The 17,530-nt window shown below is 49.1% G+C and overlaps 1 protein-coding gene across 2 annotated transcripts in view; it reads right to left on the bottom strand.

The window, feature by feature from the left end:
* Znrf3 (zinc and ring finger 3) overlaps nt 1–17,530 on the bottom strand; it is a 147,822-nt gene that overhangs the window by 4,259 nt on the left and 126,033 nt on the right. For both annotated transcript variants that reach the window (XM_078039668.1, XM_078039669.1), the window contains 6 exons: nt 8,854–8,928; nt 8,282–8,413; nt 6,732–6,842; nt 5,429–5,596; nt 3,277–3,379; nt 578–2,338 (listed from right to left, as the gene is read on the bottom strand). In XM_078039668.1, the coding sequence (XP_077895794.1) occupies nt 578–2,338; nt 3,277–3,379; nt 5,429–5,596; nt 6,732–6,842; nt 8,282–8,413; nt 8,854–8,928 (2,350 nt within the window). The remainder of the gene's footprint in view (nt 1–577; nt 2,339–3,276; nt 3,380–5,428; nt 5,597–6,731; nt 6,843–8,281; nt 8,414–8,853; nt 8,929–17,530) is intronic.

Raw genomic sequence — 17,530 nt, 5'->3', positions numbered from 1 at the left:
TCACTAAAGGTCTTTCTAAAGACATCAACTAATGTTTCAAAAAAGAATATTCTGGGGCTGGGGTTGTGGCTCAGTGGTAGAGCGCTTGCCTAACATGGCCCTGGGTTGATTCTCAGCACCACATATGATCAAACAAATAAAGGCCCATCAATAACTAATTTAAAAAAAAAAGATATTCTGCCTCCGAAGAGGAATAGAAGGCCAGGCCAGTTATAGAAAACCCATCAGAAGGCCACTGCACACTCCGGAGAAAGGAACACAGCTGGACAGAGGGGGCAGCAGTGAGGGATGCAGAGAAGATGCCGAATCCAAGATGCACTCTGGGGTGAATGCTTCTGTGGATGTAACAGGCTGGAATGCTTATGAAGCATTTGGGGGAAGAGAGGACAACATCATAGAAACAGAGGGCTCAAGGGATCTAGAACTCGGAGGTCGGGTAGGGACTGGAATGACGTTTGGAAGTCATCAGGTGCAGGATGTTTAAAGCCAAGGGCTCAGAGGAAGTCCCTCAGAAGAGGATGGAGAAGAGAGGCCATGGAAATGCCTGCCCTGGCCTACTGCCGTCTTCTGCTCTCACCTGAAGCCTCAGTGGCTAGGGTGTTGGACTCCTGAGTGTCCTGGTGGGCAACAGGGAGGCTGACCCTGGTGGCACCTGCCTCCTCTGAAGGGCAGCCAGGCTGTAGCAGTACCTCAGCCTGGTGGCATGGAACCCGCTCCTCTTCCCTGGCTGTTGCCAGGCTCCTGTGGGGCCGCTGGGCATCTAGGCCCAGTGTCCCACTCCAGGGGCTGAGGCTGTGGGTCCCTTGGCAGTCTGGGGACAGGCCCAAGTCACAGTCCATGTCCTCCGGAATGATGGGGATGCGCTGGCTCAGGTCCCGGGCCCCTGGGGAGCAGCTGGGTGGGGGCTCCTCGGCGAGTGTGTACTGCACACTCACTGAGTAGTCCTCAGTGTAGCAGCCACTACCCCCGCCACCACTGTGGGCCACCTGCTTCTCTTCATAGAAGCAGCAGGGCAGGCCCTCATATTTCACCCCATCTGTCCTGGGCAAATGGTCTGGGTGGAGGCCATACAGGCCGAGGGAGCCTCTGGACTGTGGCTCCCCACCCACAGGGCCACAGCCCTCAAGGAGCAGAGCACCCAGGAGCAAGGTGCTGCCACCGCCGGCTGCCCCTGCCCCAGGCCCCGGTGCAGAGGGCTGAGGCTCACAGCAGCAGGCACATGAGGGCCCCTCCCGGCTCCCCTTCCAGGTCCTCCTGAGGTCCAGGGCAGCCCCAGGAGAAGCCTCGAGCCCCACTTCTGAGGTAGAGCTATTGGGCCCCCTGTGCTCCAGCGAGGAGTTGCTGCTGTAGTTCATCTCCAGGCTGCAGGTGGACAGTTGGTCCCCTGAGGGAGAAGCAGGGCCCAGCCACGGTTCTCCCCTCCCAGCACCATAACTGTGTGCTGCCGGGAGCTCCTCGGGTGGCAGGGAGCCCTCAAGGCAAATGGCAGGCCCCCGGCCAGAGTTGCCCGAGGCCCCCGCCTCGCTGGTGCGGCAGGGGCTCCGGCTTCGGTAGATGAAGGGGTCATAGTCACTGCTGAGGGAGCTGCGGAAGGTGGAGCAGCTTCCGTACACACCCTGGTTGCTGACCTCAGTGCAGTCCACCACAGAGTCGCTAGAGGAGCAGTGGCACTGGCCAGAGCTGCTGCTGCTGCTGCTGTCACTGCCTGGGCAGTCGGCCAGGTAGCCACTGCACACTGAGCGGTGGCCGTGGTAGCAACTGAAGCTGGAAGTGCTGCCGCTCTCCAGGTGGGAAGGTGGGGCCACATGCACCACAGTGGGGAAGAGCAGGTTGCCGCTGCCGCTGCCACTCACTGGAAAGGCACGGGAGGGGCCCCTGGGCGTGAGGCTGGGCAGAGGCTGGCCCTCCTGCTCCGGGTAGCTGAGGCCCTGGAAGTAGTAGTGTTGGTACATGGTCTCATACTGGGAGAAGCAAGCTGCCTTGGAGAAGCTGCGGCCACTGAATTTGGGCCTGCGGAAGGGGTGGGCTGGGGAGTAGGCCCGGTGCTCCAGACTACAGCGGTGAGTGGCCAGGGCGTGATCCAGGTGCAGGGGTGGGTAGCTGCGGATGTAGGTGGGGGTCTGTGGAGAATAGAGGCTCTGCTCCCCATGCCGGTCCATGGTGAGCAGCGTGACGGGGTTCCCGTGGGAGTCCATGCTTGTCCTTGTAGGGTAGGCTGGGATGGCATTGGTCCTGTGCACGCGGCCAGGGTAATGTACTGGCAGGGTCACCCTCTGCTGCCGACTGCGTGCAAGGTTGCTGGTCTCCACACACATGGTACCCTGGTTTCCCTTTTGTTCTGGGGAGAGGTGGAGGAAACAAGGTAAGCAGGGCTGAGCATACTGGTGACAGGGGCTAGAGAAGTTAAAAAAAAAAAAAAAAAGAAACTGAAGCAGCAAGCTGGGCCACGTCCCAGTGCCTATTCTCACCACCCTGCCACATCCTAAACTATCTCCAAACACAGCTGTGCTGGCAGGGCCCAGCCTGCCTCCGTGTGGAAGGCAGTTAGTCCCATAAGGGCTTGTGTCTCTCCTCCCCACTGCTCCGTCTGACAAGGGCACCTGTCTACAGAAAGCAATAAGGACTCAGGATAAAAGTGCTTCCTTCCTGCCCCATAAGAGTGATGCAGGAGCAGCGTCGCAAACCTGCCACATTCATTATCTTTTGTGGTCCCTGGGAACACCCCTGTGGTCTGAGCACGGCAGCATCATTACTGTCATCCCACTGAGACTGGGGGCCTCAGGCTGGAGAGGCCACAGGCCTTGTCCAAGGTCAGAAAGCTATCTAATGTGAAGCCTAAACTTGAGCTTGGTGTGATTTTCTTGTGTGTGCTGAAGATGGAACCCAGGACCCTGAGCATGCTAGGCAAGTGCTCTACCACTGCGCTGCATCCCCAGCCCCTCAGGGAGGTTCTTTTTTTTTTAATATATATATATATCTTTATTTTTATGTGGTACTGAGGATCGAACCCAGTACCTCACACATGTGAGGCGGGCGCTCTACCACTGAGCTACAGCTCCAGCCCCCTTCGGGTGGTTCTTAATGCCAAGCTTTTCTAAGGACTGTGTAGACAATCTCCAGAACCTAAGGCCACATGCCTCCAGTCAGAGGACAATGCTATGGTGGTCTTGCTTGCTCACTAGATTATGACATGTGTCATGCTCTTGCTAGGCACTAGGAAGGGACAGTGTTCTTTGACTTGACTCTTCACCAATGATTAAGGCAGGTGACAATTACCTATGATGTTGTGCCGACAGTGGGGGCAGGTGTGGTGCTGCAGCAGCCATGGGTCCACGCACTTCCTGTGAAACCGGTGAGTACAGGGGATGACCCGCAGCTCCTGGGAAGGGAGAGAGGGGACACAGCCTGAAGGGAGGATGTGGCGGGAGCAGCCTCGCCTTCTGCCTCACACATACTTGCTTCTGTGGAGTCTGGCATGGGCGGAGAACTCCTGCTCACTGTATTGGTACATTCCTGCTTCAGTTTGGACCCTAACCTTCCCCAAAGGCCTGACCATGTGTTAAAGGCTGATCCCCAACTTGGCACTACCAGGGGTGGGGCCTGGCATTGGTCTTTTGGTCATTGCAGGCATGTCCTTGAAGGGGATTTGGGGACTCCAATCTCCCCTAACTTGCACCCTGGCCATGAGGTGAGAAGTTCTGCTCGGCCACAGCCTCCCATAAGGATGTGCTGCCTTGCCACAGAACCAAAGCAATGGGGACAACTGATCATGATCTGAAACCTCTGAAACTGAACCAAAATAAAGCTCTTCTAAGTTGATTCTATCAGGTACCTGTGGCAGCAGTGGGCCGCTGACTAAAATATTTCCCACTCTCCTCTGCCTCCAGCTACAGGTGAGCTCCACTCCCTAAAGCAGAGCCCAGAAGCGGGTCTAGGGAGAAGAAAACTACCCCTCCCTCGGCCCAAGCCCTCAGAGTGGAGGGAGTGGATGTCCACAGAAGCAGCTCCTTTCCTGGAGTTGGAGAGGATGTGAACATGAGGATGTGAAGCCTGGGGTGTGAAAAGAGGGTCAGGAACACCCTAAGATATTATGCATCTGGAGTCGGAGGCATTGCCTCCAGGTACCCTAAGTGAGGATGATAGAAAGGGCGATGTCTAAGATTTGTGATTAACGGGGTGGGATGAAAGGTAGGAGGGTGGTCCCTTCTGTCAGTGGACCCCAAACACTATCAGCCTATGTGGAGAGAACATGATGGGGGTTTTTGGGGTATAAAACCACCTCTGTGGTTCCTGAGCCTAAGCATCCTGCAAATCTGCCTTATCTGACCAAATTAATATCAAACTTTTGTGCCTGTCAGGGTGACAGAGGTCTACCTGTACTTTGATCTTTGTGGTCACTTAGAATGCTGGTCAGTCTCAGGCCCACCTCACAAGTGCAGGCACAGGGAATGAGGTCACTTGCTCAAGTTCACAAAACTAGAATCCAGAAACTGGGTTGGAACCCAGGCAATCTCTACTCAGAGCCCATGCAGGAACCTGTCATTCCAAAGGACTCTGCAAAACTAAACTCAGTGTCATCCAACAGGGGGGACACTTTCATCAAAGGGGCATCAAATGTCAACAATTCAAGTGGTTTACCTGAAATTGCTCCGCATATATCTAACTATAGATGAAGCCAGTGGCTAAATATTAGTGATGGGTGATTCTAGATGAATAATCTATGTCACTCATGTAATATTCTTATAACTTCTTTTTAAGATTTTTAACTTTCGGGCTGGGGTTGTGGCTCAGTGGTACAGTATTCGCCTAGCACATGTGAGGCCCTGGGTTCAATCCTCAGCACCACATAAAAGTAAATAAAATAAAATAAAGGTATTGTCCAACTACAATTAAAAAAAAAAAGATTTGTAACTTTCGAAAAAGAGCTACAAGGAAAAGCAAAAAAGGGACAAGTTCCTTGTCTCTTTCCAAGTAAAAAACACTGTATCAAGTATTAAGAAATTTTAGAAGAATGATTCTGAAACAGAGCCAGCATGTGTGAATTTTTTTTTGTTTTTTGTTTTGGTGTGTGTGTGTGTTTGTGTGTGTATTAGTTACTGGGAATCAAACTCAAGGTCTTAAACATTCTAGGCAAGTGTTCCACCAGAGTCACATCCTTAGCCCCTGTGAATATTCTTAAAACTAGACATTTTCTGTCCTACCATATGTTTCCGATCAATTTCTGAAATCACTTACATCTAGCTGGACCCTGTGGGGTGTGTTGTGTCCTCCCCAGTCCTGGTGAGGAAATGGCTAGACTGTTCGGGCATCATCCCTTACAAACCTCTGTGTTGACCCCTTTTAGGGAGTGGGGAAGACTGTGGCCCGAGTGTCTATGTTGATCTGCCACTTTCTCCCCACCCAAGACAGGCCCTGCCTCTGCCACTACCTCTCCGTCGATGTACTTCTCCAGGCAGATGGCACAGTCGGACGTGGAGCTGCTGCTGAGAGTGTCCAAGGCCCCGCAGCTTCCCTCCCGGCGCCCCTTGCTCTTGGAGTTGAACTTTCTAGTTTCCATCTTCTCCAGAGCCTGCACAGCCAGCCTGTTCATGGAATTCTGCAAGGCAGAAGAGGGTCAGTATTAAGAATCTGGTACATATTAACAGTGGTAATTACTGGGGCCATGGTACCTGATGTACTGGGACAGTCGCTATCAGGACAGAACAGATTTTTTTTTTCTTTTTCCCTTCGGTCCTGGAGATTTAACCTAGGGGCATGTAAACACTGAGCCGCAACTCCGGCCCGTTTTATTTTGAGACAGGGCCTCACTAAGTTGCTTAGAGCCTTGCTCAGTTGTGGAGGCTGGTCTTGAACTTGCAATCCTCCTGTTTTAGCTTCCTGAGCTACTGGGATTATAGGTGTGCACCACTGAGCCCGGCTGCTAGACAGATTTTGAGAAACTTAAAACTCAGACAGCCATAGCAAATATTTTCCAGACCCCTGGAGTATCCATGATATCAGCCCAGGCTGTACTCTAGTGGCCCTGCTAGCCAAGGTCTTGCCTTTGAGGTGAAGGCAGGGCTCTCTCTGCCATTGCCCCGCTGCTTCCCAATTCAGTGAGACTGCTTTACACTCCTTGTCTACAGTGGAGGAAGCTGTGAGGGTGAGGCAATGCATGAGTCTTGGCACAGACACAGGATGTGCTCAGTAAACATCAGCCCCTGTGGTCGGTGGTGGCCCTCACCCCTTGTGAGAACTTGGTGCGTCTCCTTGACGGACTTCTGCCAGCTGTGGCACTGTCTGTCTCTCAAGATGTTACACTGCTACATCTGAGAGTCTAGATTCCTGCTGGTCCTCTCACCACTCTCTACCCCTAAATCTTCCTTTTCTATAAGCACACAGTGACATGCTGGCTGGAGAATCACCAGGAGAGTCTGGTAGATGCGGATTTGGACTCGGCAGGCCGAGGGCCTGGGACTCTGTATTTCTAGTAAGCACTCGGGCCGCTGGTGCCAGATCTGCTTGAGAAGCCAAGTTCAAGGATTCCATAAGTACATTTAAACATTTCCTTTGAAAAACTAGCTGGAAATGTCCCCAGCGCTGGGCCTTTGCCCCTTTTGGAACAGTAAAGGCATAGTGCTGGGGAGCAGCTGGGAGTTTGGACGCCCAAAACAGTAGGCTGATGAGAGCCCTGACTTTCATCAGCAACAGAGTAATGGGGTCAGTGTTCTGGGACTGCTCTGAGGGATTACCTGACTACGTCGCTGCTTCAGCTTGATTTTGACAAGGAGGATGAGGCAGACCAAGGAGACCACGACAAAGAACGCCAGGAAGATGCCCATGTCAAAGTACTCGGTGGGTTGCTTGAACAGAAGACAAACACGGTCAGTCAGACTCCATTCAGCCAGTAACAGGCACAGGGGGTGCGTGTTCCCACTGTGTGCAGGAAGCTCCTGAGGTTCTGTTCACGTTACACGGAGCACTCAGTGTGGCTGGGGGAGGCCTGTAGCCCTCAGACCTCCCCATAGCCAAGTGAACTCTATTCATTAAACCTGGTCCCACTGAAATAGTGCAAAGTTTGATGTAACCATTAAGAAAAGCTCTTCCAAATAAATACGAATAATCACATTTAGAGGACAAAGGAGTGAGTGTCATGTTTTGAGGGAACAGTGATTACTAACCATATAATTAACGGTTTACAACAACTCAGAAAATTGTATGCTGCTTCCACAAATATCAGCTTCCACTACAATGAGTCATATTTACCAAAGCATTCTTTTTTCCTTTAAAAAGAAGCCAGCAAGTCAGTTCTGCAAATTCCCTCTAGTTTTAGTTCTAACCTTTTCCTCACGGCACACTCCCCAACCGCTTGAAGCCACCTCACCTTGGACATACATTTAGCCAAGGAGAGCAGAGTTGTCCTAACAGGATATTGTACGTATCATCCCACGTGTGAGGAAGAAATCCGGGGTACTAGCCCCAGGCTCCTATTATCCTTCAGCTTGAGGTTGTACAAAACATGCCAGGCCAGCGTTAATAGCCATTAGTGTCTCTTCAACACACTGAAGGGAAGACTAAATGCTGTGTAAGTCAAGCCCAGTCGAAAGCTTATCTTTCCCAGACTCATCTGTGAGTCAGGGAGTTTGTGTTTTTTTGGGGGATGGGTGGGGGGTACTGAGGACTGAACTCAGGGGCCCTCAACCACTGAGCCACATCCCCAGCCCTATTTTGTATTTTATTTAGAGACAGGGTCTCACTGATTTGCTTAGGGCCTCCCTTTTGTTAAGGCTGGCTTTGAACTGGTGATCCTCCTGGCTCAGCCTCCCAAGCTGCTGGGATGACAGACATGTGCCACCACACTGGGCTTGAGTTGGGGAATTTGAAGAAGGTAATCTACTCCATGGAAAAAAGGACATACAGGCCTTTTCTCTCTTCTCTAGTGTCTGGGTCAAATGAAAGGAGGACGACACAGGAACCCAAGTTCTGGGCATTCCACCTTCATTCTCCTTCCCGTGGCTCCCAGAGGCAGGCGCCATGTGAGAGAGAGAGAAGGAAGGATGAGAGGGAATACCAGGCAGGGAGAGCACAATTTTCTTAGCACAAGCCATCTATTTCTGGTAAGTTTTTTTAACTTCCTGAAAAGGAAGATGGGTGAAATATTTTCCTGGCATCCTAGAGCTGATCTTGACCTGCAGGAGCCTGGGCTATGCCAGTATTTTAAAGAAACGACAGGAATGAAAGCACCAGCCCAAAGGAAACACAGATATAGAGAGCAGCCGACAAGTCATGTGTGGACACTCACTCGAGGAGGGCGGTGTTGGATCCTTGCTCGGGCCACTTTCTGCTTGTTAACAATGTTCATCAGCTTGAGAGCATCGGCGCCCTTCACGTACACCACTGGTCTTTTGAGTGGGTCTTCTGAGCCCTGGTTTAGCTGAGAAGCAAGGAGCCCTCGTTAGAAGATGGGCTGACTTTAAGAAGAGAGGACTGAGGACACAGCTCAGTGGAAGAGAGCTTGCTTAGCCTGTGCAGGGCCCTGGGCTCATTAAAATAAAATAGCAAGAGAAAGGGGCTGGAAATCTGTATCTGGAAATCCCTGAAATCGTGAGGCAAGACAGCCTCGGGGTCCCCAAAAGGGCCGCTAAGGCTGATGGTTGTTGTAAGATGGGCTAGCCAGGCTGCCGGCCCAGAGGAGTCTTTGAAAATGTTTTGCACCCCAACTCCCTGGCTCTTCACCCCTCTCAATGCGCCTCCCCCAGGTAGGATGTCCAAATGCAGACAACTTACTTCAGCAGACAAGTTCACTAAAGGAAGTGCCTCTAAAGGAAGTGCCTCTCTCAGGGAGATTTCAGGGTTGGTGTGGCGCGAGTTTACCTGGTCGATGGCTTCTGGGTTTTCAGACACATCAAAGATGACTGCAGTAGCTCCCCGCTGCACTGCTCGCTTGGCCTGGCAAAGGGAAAAAGAACAGGTTGGCAACTCTGGTCCTCTGACCTCACCAATGCTGACCTTGGACATTAGGCCTGTATGTGAAAGCAGACTGACAATAACCAACTTGTGTGGCTCTGAGCAAGTTACTCAGCTTTCTTAAATTTCAACTCTCTCATCTGTAAAATGGGACAATGCCACCTACCTGGTACGCATATCCTAACAACCAGGTGACTTACAGGTAACTGGGTACTTGATAAGCCTGGCTCCTCAACCAGCCCTAACATTAACAACAAACTGTAGATCAACAGACACACTGATATCAGTGTTTCCTCTGGTGAACACTGAGCCTTCAGCAACCAAGGCGAACACCTTTGGTCCATCTCTGTGGTCCTTTTCTTCCCTCCCACGTCACCTTGTTGGAACAGCATGTTGATTATTTCTGAATGAATCTCAGAATGGTCACTTTTAATCAGTGACACAAGCTGAAGACCTCTGGAGACACTGTATTGGGGGGAAGCTATGAGAAATAATTGTACATGGGGATTTAGAGCAGTTGGCTGCCAAACCTGGCTGCACATCAAAAAACACTTGGGAAGTTTGTAAAGCAGATTTCCTGGCTCAAACCACAGAGACTGATTCAGCAGGGCTGGAGTCAGGCCCAGGAAACTGAGTTCTATAAGCTTTCTGAGGGATTCGTATGATTCAACTACTTAGGGAACTACAGATCAGAGCGATGAGATTAGAAGGTTCAGAAACAAATGAGAAGTGAAAGGATTCTTTTTTTGAAGGGGGTGTGGTAGTGGGGAGAGGATTCCTTTCCATCCCAATGAACCTTCTAATTTCACATCCAGCCAAGTGACAACAGGGCAGAAGCTGTGGAAGAAGTAGACTATAAGACAGACTTACTTTTAGGAGTCTGAATCTTGTTAAGGAAGTGACTCCTCTTTAAAAAAATGTGGGGGAAAAACAAAACAAAAACAAGGCTGCCATATGCTATTAGATAGGCAAGTGATGGAAAGTGTTCAGAGGTCAATACAGGCACCAAAGGCCCGAGTGCTTGAGAAAGAATAAAATCTGAATTCCTTCCACAGGAATAATGGCTCTATATTGGCGTGGCTAGTCTAATGACTCCACTGGACCACTAGAGGGCAGCCTCATCCCACAGCTTTTAAACCAATTTCCTGCACTTGGTACCAAAAAGCATGACCAAAAACCTCTTCAGTGGTTCTCCTGGGCAAGGCATGTTCCTCAGCAGTTTAAGAAGCTCTGGCAACCTAGTTGCTGTGCTGCAGAATCTGTCCCTGTTCTGCAAGAGACTCTCTCTCTCTCTCTCTCTCTTTTTTTATTTTTTGCAGTACTGGGACTGAACTCAGGAGTGCTTTACCATTGAGCTATATCCCCCGTTTTTTTGAGACAGGGTCTCACTAAATTGTCCAGGCTACCCTCAAACTTGTAATCTTCCTGTCTCAGCCTCCCAAATAGCCAGAATTACATGTATGTGCCACTGCACCCAGCTCTTCTTTAAAAAATTGAGGTGGAATATATTAAAAGTCTTGCCTCTGGTCTGGTCCACCCCACCCTGTTTTACATGGAGTTCTGCACTAGAAATCAGGAGTGAATCAATACTGGGGGCTACTCCCAAGCAAGTTACAGAATCTCTTTCAGCATGTCTCAGTTTCCTTGTCTGTCAAAGGAGGTGGATGCCCATGTAATTATAACTAGGATCCCTTTGAGTTCTCAGTCTTGGCCATTCAACAGAGAATCCAGAGTAACTCAGAACAGCAGTGTCATGTCCTCCAGCAAGAGGACATGGGTGGCAGAATTGAGAAAATATAAGGCAAGGTAGCATCAATTTCCTAGTTTGGAGCCTAGTTTGAACAGTGAAGAGGGTGGGTGGCAAATAAGGTGTTTTCATTCCACTTACAGCCCGATTTCAGATACAGCTCAACCAGCTCATACACAGGAGCCAAGGACAAACGCCATGTTTAAGAAAATGCTTAATTCTCATAGTTTACTTTTAAAGTTATATTTAATGCAGACTATTAAAACGTTTATATTTCCTGCATGTGCCAGGACTGGACAGGAGGGGAGTTAGCTCAGAACCCTATTGGAAACCTGCTTGTCAAGAGCCAGCTTAGGATTTAAAATAGGCTGTGAATAACCCATACTTAAAAAATATTATTATAATTTCCCCAAAGCAAATTTAAAAAGTACACAACACTTCTTGGTCACACTTTCCCTTTGCTCATTTTTAGTTAAAAAAGTTGATGAGGCAAATTTCTTGAATCAATCTTCATACCTTAGAGCATCTCCCATTTTACCAAGTCAATCTTGAGCCAGAATATTATTTCAAAATAAACCTAACCCTAGTTGGGAGATTGTCCATACTGTGACTACTACAAACCCAGTCTCCACAGTGCCACACACTCAGTGTTCAAAACTCTCGAGGCTACTTGAAAGAAAGGATGCAGCCTGTGGGTATGGCTAGATTAAGGTCACTGGTCCCTGGTCCAGAGGGCAGTTACCCCTAAAAACTGCAGAGACTGGAGTGGAAGGGAGAGTAAGAGAAGGCTGTGACAGCAGAAAAGAGGTGGGACATTTTGGCAGGCACAAGAAGAGCTCTTGCCTTGATGACCTCTGTATACCCTTCCCACAGAGGGATCTTCAAATCCTTTATCACCTATGCTGCTTTGATCCACACTGCAGGCCCCACCTGTCAGCAGGTGACTGGAAGCCCAGCGGGCAGAATGCTAAATAAAAGGTTTCCAGGGTTGCAGAACCCAAGGGTAGACAATGTCTGCAGCCACTGACAGCAAACGGCAATATCTGCACACAGATCCATTTTGAAAAGCATAAAATTTGAACCCTTACAAGAGGGGCCTACTGTGGTTGGCACTTATTGTTCCTATGGTAACTCAATTAACATTTATTAAAACTGAAAGACAGCCAGATGGGATCATACTCTTGATTGCCATTAAAAAAAAAAAAAAAAAAAGTGTTCCCGGACCATGGATGTGGTTTCCCTGTCAGGAGGTCTATAGTGTCCCAAAGCCAAGGGTATTCTGATTAGAAAGGTCCCATGACCTTTCTCATAAACATAAAGCCTAGAGGCCAGCACTTCTCAGAAATCCTACTTAGGGGAGGCTGAGGCAGGAGGATCATGAGTTCAAAGCCAGCCTCAGCAACAGCAAAATGCTAAGCAACTCAGTGAGACTCTAAAATACAAAATAGGGGCTGGGGATGTGGTTCAGTGCCCCCGAGTTCAATCCCTAGTACCCCCACACCCCAAAAAAGAAAAGGAAAAAAAGAAATTCCAATCAGGAATAGATCTCATGTCCCCCTTCCCACCATGTATAGTTACACTCAGACTGGTTTGGGGCTTGGACCCATAGAATCCGTGCTCCTTGGAGTCTCCGGAGCACAGAGCCCATTTTTTAACCTGTTTGCCTATTCCTTTGCCAAACACTTGGGTGTGGTGTCCCCAATGCCTAAACTCTCATTGTAGGAAACCAGACAGAATATAATCTTAATCCAAATGATGATAGAAAATCTCTTTTGTCCCAAATTCCTAATCATAGGATTACCAAGGAAGCTTGGATTCTCAGAGATGACATGGGCTGTTTTGGGAAGTTCCACATATAGGGCTCCAAACAGGCTTTTTTTTTTTTTTTTTTGCATTTCACTTTTTCTAAATACTTATCATAAGCTTTCAATGAGTCATTAAAAATCTTATTTTTTTCCCTCCCCCTGTGCAAGTCAGGGCGTAGAACCCAGGATCCACATGCATCATAGGCAAGTGCTCTACCACTGAGCTATATCCCCAGCACTGCTATCCCCCTTCTTGTGGTAGCTTTTAAATATAATACTGTGGTTTACATCCTTCCATGTTCTCCTTTAACCCATGCATTAGTAAGAATAAAATTAAGGGGGCTGGGGTTGTGGCTCAGCGGTAGAGTGCTCACCTCGCATGTGCAGGACCCTGGGTTCGATCTTTAGCACCACATAAAAATAAATAAGTGAAATAAAGGTATTGTGTCCAACTACAACTAAAGAATAAATATTTAAAGAAAAAGTAAAATTAAGAATAAAATGTACATGTATTACGTACACACAGCAAAATGTACTTCAAAATAAATTGGATGTGCGCTGCTCCATGTCTGCTATTTATTCTTTACCTCAATAATTTTCTCAACAATATTATAGGCATTGATGTAGGAAAATGTTCATTCTTAGCAGTTACACATATAACTCCACTATACGGTTGTGTCGAAGCTTATTTAATGACTGTCTCTCTGACAAGGGCACACAGGGATATCTACCTTTTCTTTTAGTATGAACAGAGCTGTATCCATATTGTAATTAGTTTGGTGGCATTTGCCCTTAAAATAGCTCCAAGTGGTCCTGCTGAGGGAAAAGGGTATGGATATCCTATCTCCAAACACCCTGCTTGAGTGCCCAGCACACCCTTGGAGCCTAACAGAGACTCCTAGAAGCTAGGAAGTAGATCTTGCAGACCATGTTTGTATACCCCATAAAGCCTAACAAAGCAGATTGCCCTGGGCATGGTCCATACTCAACTAATTAACACAGTAGGTGGGAACGGAGTTTAATTCTTTTATATTACCACTTATTAATTTAGTTGTTCAACAGTAGTTATTAACCAGTTACTATGTGTGCTAGCCCCTGGGGAAAGGTCCAGCAGTGAACAGCAAGCAGTGACAAACCTCTGTCTCCATAGAGCATGTCTTCTGCCTCTGGGGCCAGCAGAGACCTCTCTGAAGAGCTGGGAGTTCACCAGGGAGAGTCAGTGTTTAGTACCAAGAACAAATAGGCATCAAATCAAGAACACAGGATCACTTATCTCATGTCTCCATAGCAGTTTTTCCTCGTTAGTGTCCTTAGGGAAATGCAGCCTCTGATATTAATGTTCTAGAGGCTCCTATCTATCCAGCATCCCAAACTTTTGGACACAAAATCCCTTTTCCAGCAATGTCTGTGAACACCCTCTCTTCCATGAAGTAGGCTTTGGGACCAATGCTCCATGGCAGGTGGTATGCTTATGCGCAAGGGGTATCGTCTCTTATTTCTGTCCCACTCTCACTCTCACAAGTAGAGGATGTTGGGTCATGATGGAGGATCTACATTTTAATATACACACCTACAATTTATATGAGATGGATATTTGTATGAAAACATCCAACTACACAGTTCATCGGTCAAGAGGCCCAAATCATCCCAAGAAATTCTAAGGAAGATACCAGCCAGGACCTTGTAGAAGTGTCTGCCATAACATACTTGCTGCTGTCTTGGGTGAGGAGATCTTGCTTAACAAGGGGCAGACTCTTTCTGTTTGACAGTGTGTGCATTCACTGAGGCTCTCCTCAGGCAGACTTACATTCAGCAGCTTGCCCCAAGAGGCAGAGACAGGATTGTAGAGAATTCAGAATGGCACCAGAGTCCCAGGGCTTGGTTCCCATGACTTGGCCATCAGCCTTCTGTTTCAGCTTGGATCCCCAAGTTACTTGTGCAGCTGTTTCCAGAGCAGAGCACACTGTCCTGGACATCTGAGTCATCTCCTACTCAGGCCAATGTGGGTGTAAGGGGTCTTGCCATAGGCTTGTACTGTCCCTCCTACAACCTTTCCTTTCCTTCAACTTTAGTTTCTTCCTCAGGAGGTGCCTGTGCCCTCCCTGTCCTCTGCCCGCATCAATATACACATCTGCTTACCCAGTTATACTGACTGTCTTCTCAATTCATCCATTGTTTCCCATCCTCACTGCTGCCACCCTGTCACCTTGTGAGTCGATCACATGTTGCCATGGGGGCTCCAGCCTACCCTCCCCCAGCACAGCAGAGGCTTTCTAAATCATGGATGTGACCTGCCTACTCTCCCACTTCTGTACTGCTCCTAGGGAAGGATCTCATCTCCTGGCTGCTCATGGCTTCCAAACCCAACACTCCAATTTCCAGCCTCGAGGGGGCTGGAACTCCATTCGTTCTCTGAACCCCCAGGAGCTTTTCACTAATGCTCACACCACCGCCCCATGGATTCCTCTTTACCTCTTCTAACTCTCCTTGGCCAGGGCAGTGGGGTTCCCCGGAGCCTCCCTCGGGGCTCCACTGCAGCACTTATGACATCACACTGTAATTATTTACTTCAAATGCTTCCCTCACTAGAGGGCAACCTTTGTGTCAGACTTCTTTCCTGCTCAATTCCCAGAATTCAACAAAGGGCCTGACACTGGGTAAATGACCAAAAAATCTTGCTGATAGACCAACTTTTAAAGAGGACCAACTTTTGCCAGACAGTTTGGCGTCAAACACCTGGGCCCTGCTGTGTACAGCACTGACTGTGGCATGGACTGCCTGGTCTCCTCTAGGCTGCTGTGACTCTTGGGTCAAGAAAGATCATTCTCTACCACGTCGTCTTGAAGTGGATATTGCTTGCACTTCAGGAGTTGTTGACTTCTTAGTAGCCACAAAATCTTCTGCTCTCTATTTGCTGATTGGTTATTTTATTAGCAGGAATCACCTGCACTCTTGGGCCCCTGAGGCGGGGGGCACACATAGCTTAACAAAAATAAACTGGTTTCTTTTAAGGACATTCAAAGCATATGATTTTATCAAGTCAAATTTTTCCTTCCTTTCTTTTTTTTTGATGCCAGGGATTGAACCTAGGGGCACTTAAACACTGAGCCACATCCCCATCCCTTTTTGGTATTTTATTTAAAGAAAGGATCCAACTGAGTTATTTAGGGCCTCACTCAATTGCTGAGGCTGGCTTTGAACTATGATCCTTCTGCCTCAGCCTTCTGAGCGCTGGGATTATAGGTGTGTGCCACCGCACAAGGCCTCAAGTCAAACTTGTAGACTGCTACCTACTAGGTAGGCACTTTGTCTCTGCCTTGCTGTTGATCTTTTTCAGGCCCTAGGTGTCTGTGCGTGCTCTTCTCTGGATATCAAAGCTCTCAGAAAACAGCCTCTGCACAAAACTGTGTGCAGGCATCAAGTCTGTTCTTCCCCTCAGTGTTTTCACCTAAGAAAAGCCAGCCAAAGACCACCCTTGGACATGTCTACAGGACAGAATGTACCAGACACATGCTTTTAGAGCTTCCACCCATTATCACTAGAGAAACTAGGCTTTCCTTTGGCCTAGAAGATTGATGGAGTCCATCCTCCAAAATGAGAGGAGAGTGGGACTTGAGGCTGCCCTCCCTACCAGATTCGAAGATCTGGAGCATGGCTCTCTGGTTGGACTGGTAGAAGATTTTACAGCTTCAAAGTTCTCAACTCAATGGTGGCCTAATTTGGGGTAATCAGAGACCAAAGCACTGGCTTAAGAGACATGTCCACCTAAGGCCTGAGCCTACAGAAAAGCAGGGCAGCAATAACAAGCCCTGTTTATGTTGCTGTGGTGGGGCCTGCTTCTGTGGTCAGGGAGGGGTGAGAGACCAACTAGCCAGCCTGGGGACTGGCCACGCCCAACACCCACAGGTCTTTCTTGGCGGGTCCTACCCAGTCCAAACAGCCAGGCTTACTGGGTCCTTTTATGCCCCTCCTTCTGGAGGCCACTAAGTGGATTTTAAACCCTCATTCCTCGCTTTTTCCTTCCCTCCTCCCCTAGTTCTTCACTTAGCAGTGACCACCCAGGCACCAGCCTCTTGCACATTCTGGTCAGCTGCTGTTCCCTGAAGCATGAGTCACTGTATGACATGGGACACTCAGCCAGTCAAGGGGGCTCGCAAAGCCTGTCTTACCAAGGGCCCTGTTTTCCAACAGAAACCTTTCATTCCATAGGAAATGAGGTCACACACCAGAGCACAGGGGTAACTGGTGAGAAAAACCTGGTGCCAAGGGGGAGGGCGACAGTGTGAGAAAGGGGGTGTGTGTGGTAAATCAGGCACCAGGGGGATTGCCTGCACTTTTGAGTAATTCATATGTGGTAGGGGGCACACAGCTCAACAAAAATAACCTGGTTTCTTTTAAAGGACAGAGAAGGCATATGATTTTACCAAGTCAAACTTGTAGAGTATTTGGCTAGTTTACTTTCAGGACTTGGAGTTCCCGATTCACTGCTTAAGAGACTAACACACAAAAGGGCCCCAAGGTAAAGGAGGATAGGGCGGGAGGCCTGGGCAACTGGGCAGGGTCACTTCCCCCAGGAGTGGGTGTTACTGCACTGCTGCCCGTTCCACCAGCTCCTCGCTCCTCGCTCCAGGGCTTGGCTGTAGCCCGGCCTGACCTTCCAGGTTTCCCTGGCAGGAGATCAAAGCACTCAAGCCACAAACAGCTCAGAACTCAGAGGCCCTGCGGCCAACACCACCCCCCCTCGAGATCTGCCCCCAGGTCCCTCCTCCCTCTCCACCTCCGTTGGTATGGGGGGGGGGGTGGGCGCTCTCAGAGTCCCTCCTCTTCCCAAGCCTAGCTTCCCCAGGCTCCCACCGCCTACCCAGAGGGCTGGCCTTTGGGGCGGGCTGCTATCCGGCCTTCTCGCCCAGAAAATACCCTCCTGGCTGGCGGCATTCCTCCCCACAGGGAGAAGATATTTCTCGCCATAATTAAAGTTATTAAAGCCTCCAAAGGCTCCCATCGGCTGCAGGTTCTGAGCTCCAGAACGAAG

The sequence above is a fragment of the Ictidomys tridecemlineatus genome, chromosome 2, assembly GCF_052094955.1.
Source record: "Ictidomys tridecemlineatus isolate mIctTri1 chromosome 2, mIctTri1.hap1, whole genome shotgun sequence".
Classification (NCBI taxonomy): Eukaryota; Metazoa; Chordata; class Mammalia; order Rodentia; family Sciuridae; genus Ictidomys; species Ictidomys tridecemlineatus.
Note: the sequence above shows the minus strand (reverse complement) of the source record. Positions and strands in the feature narration are given on the sequence as shown.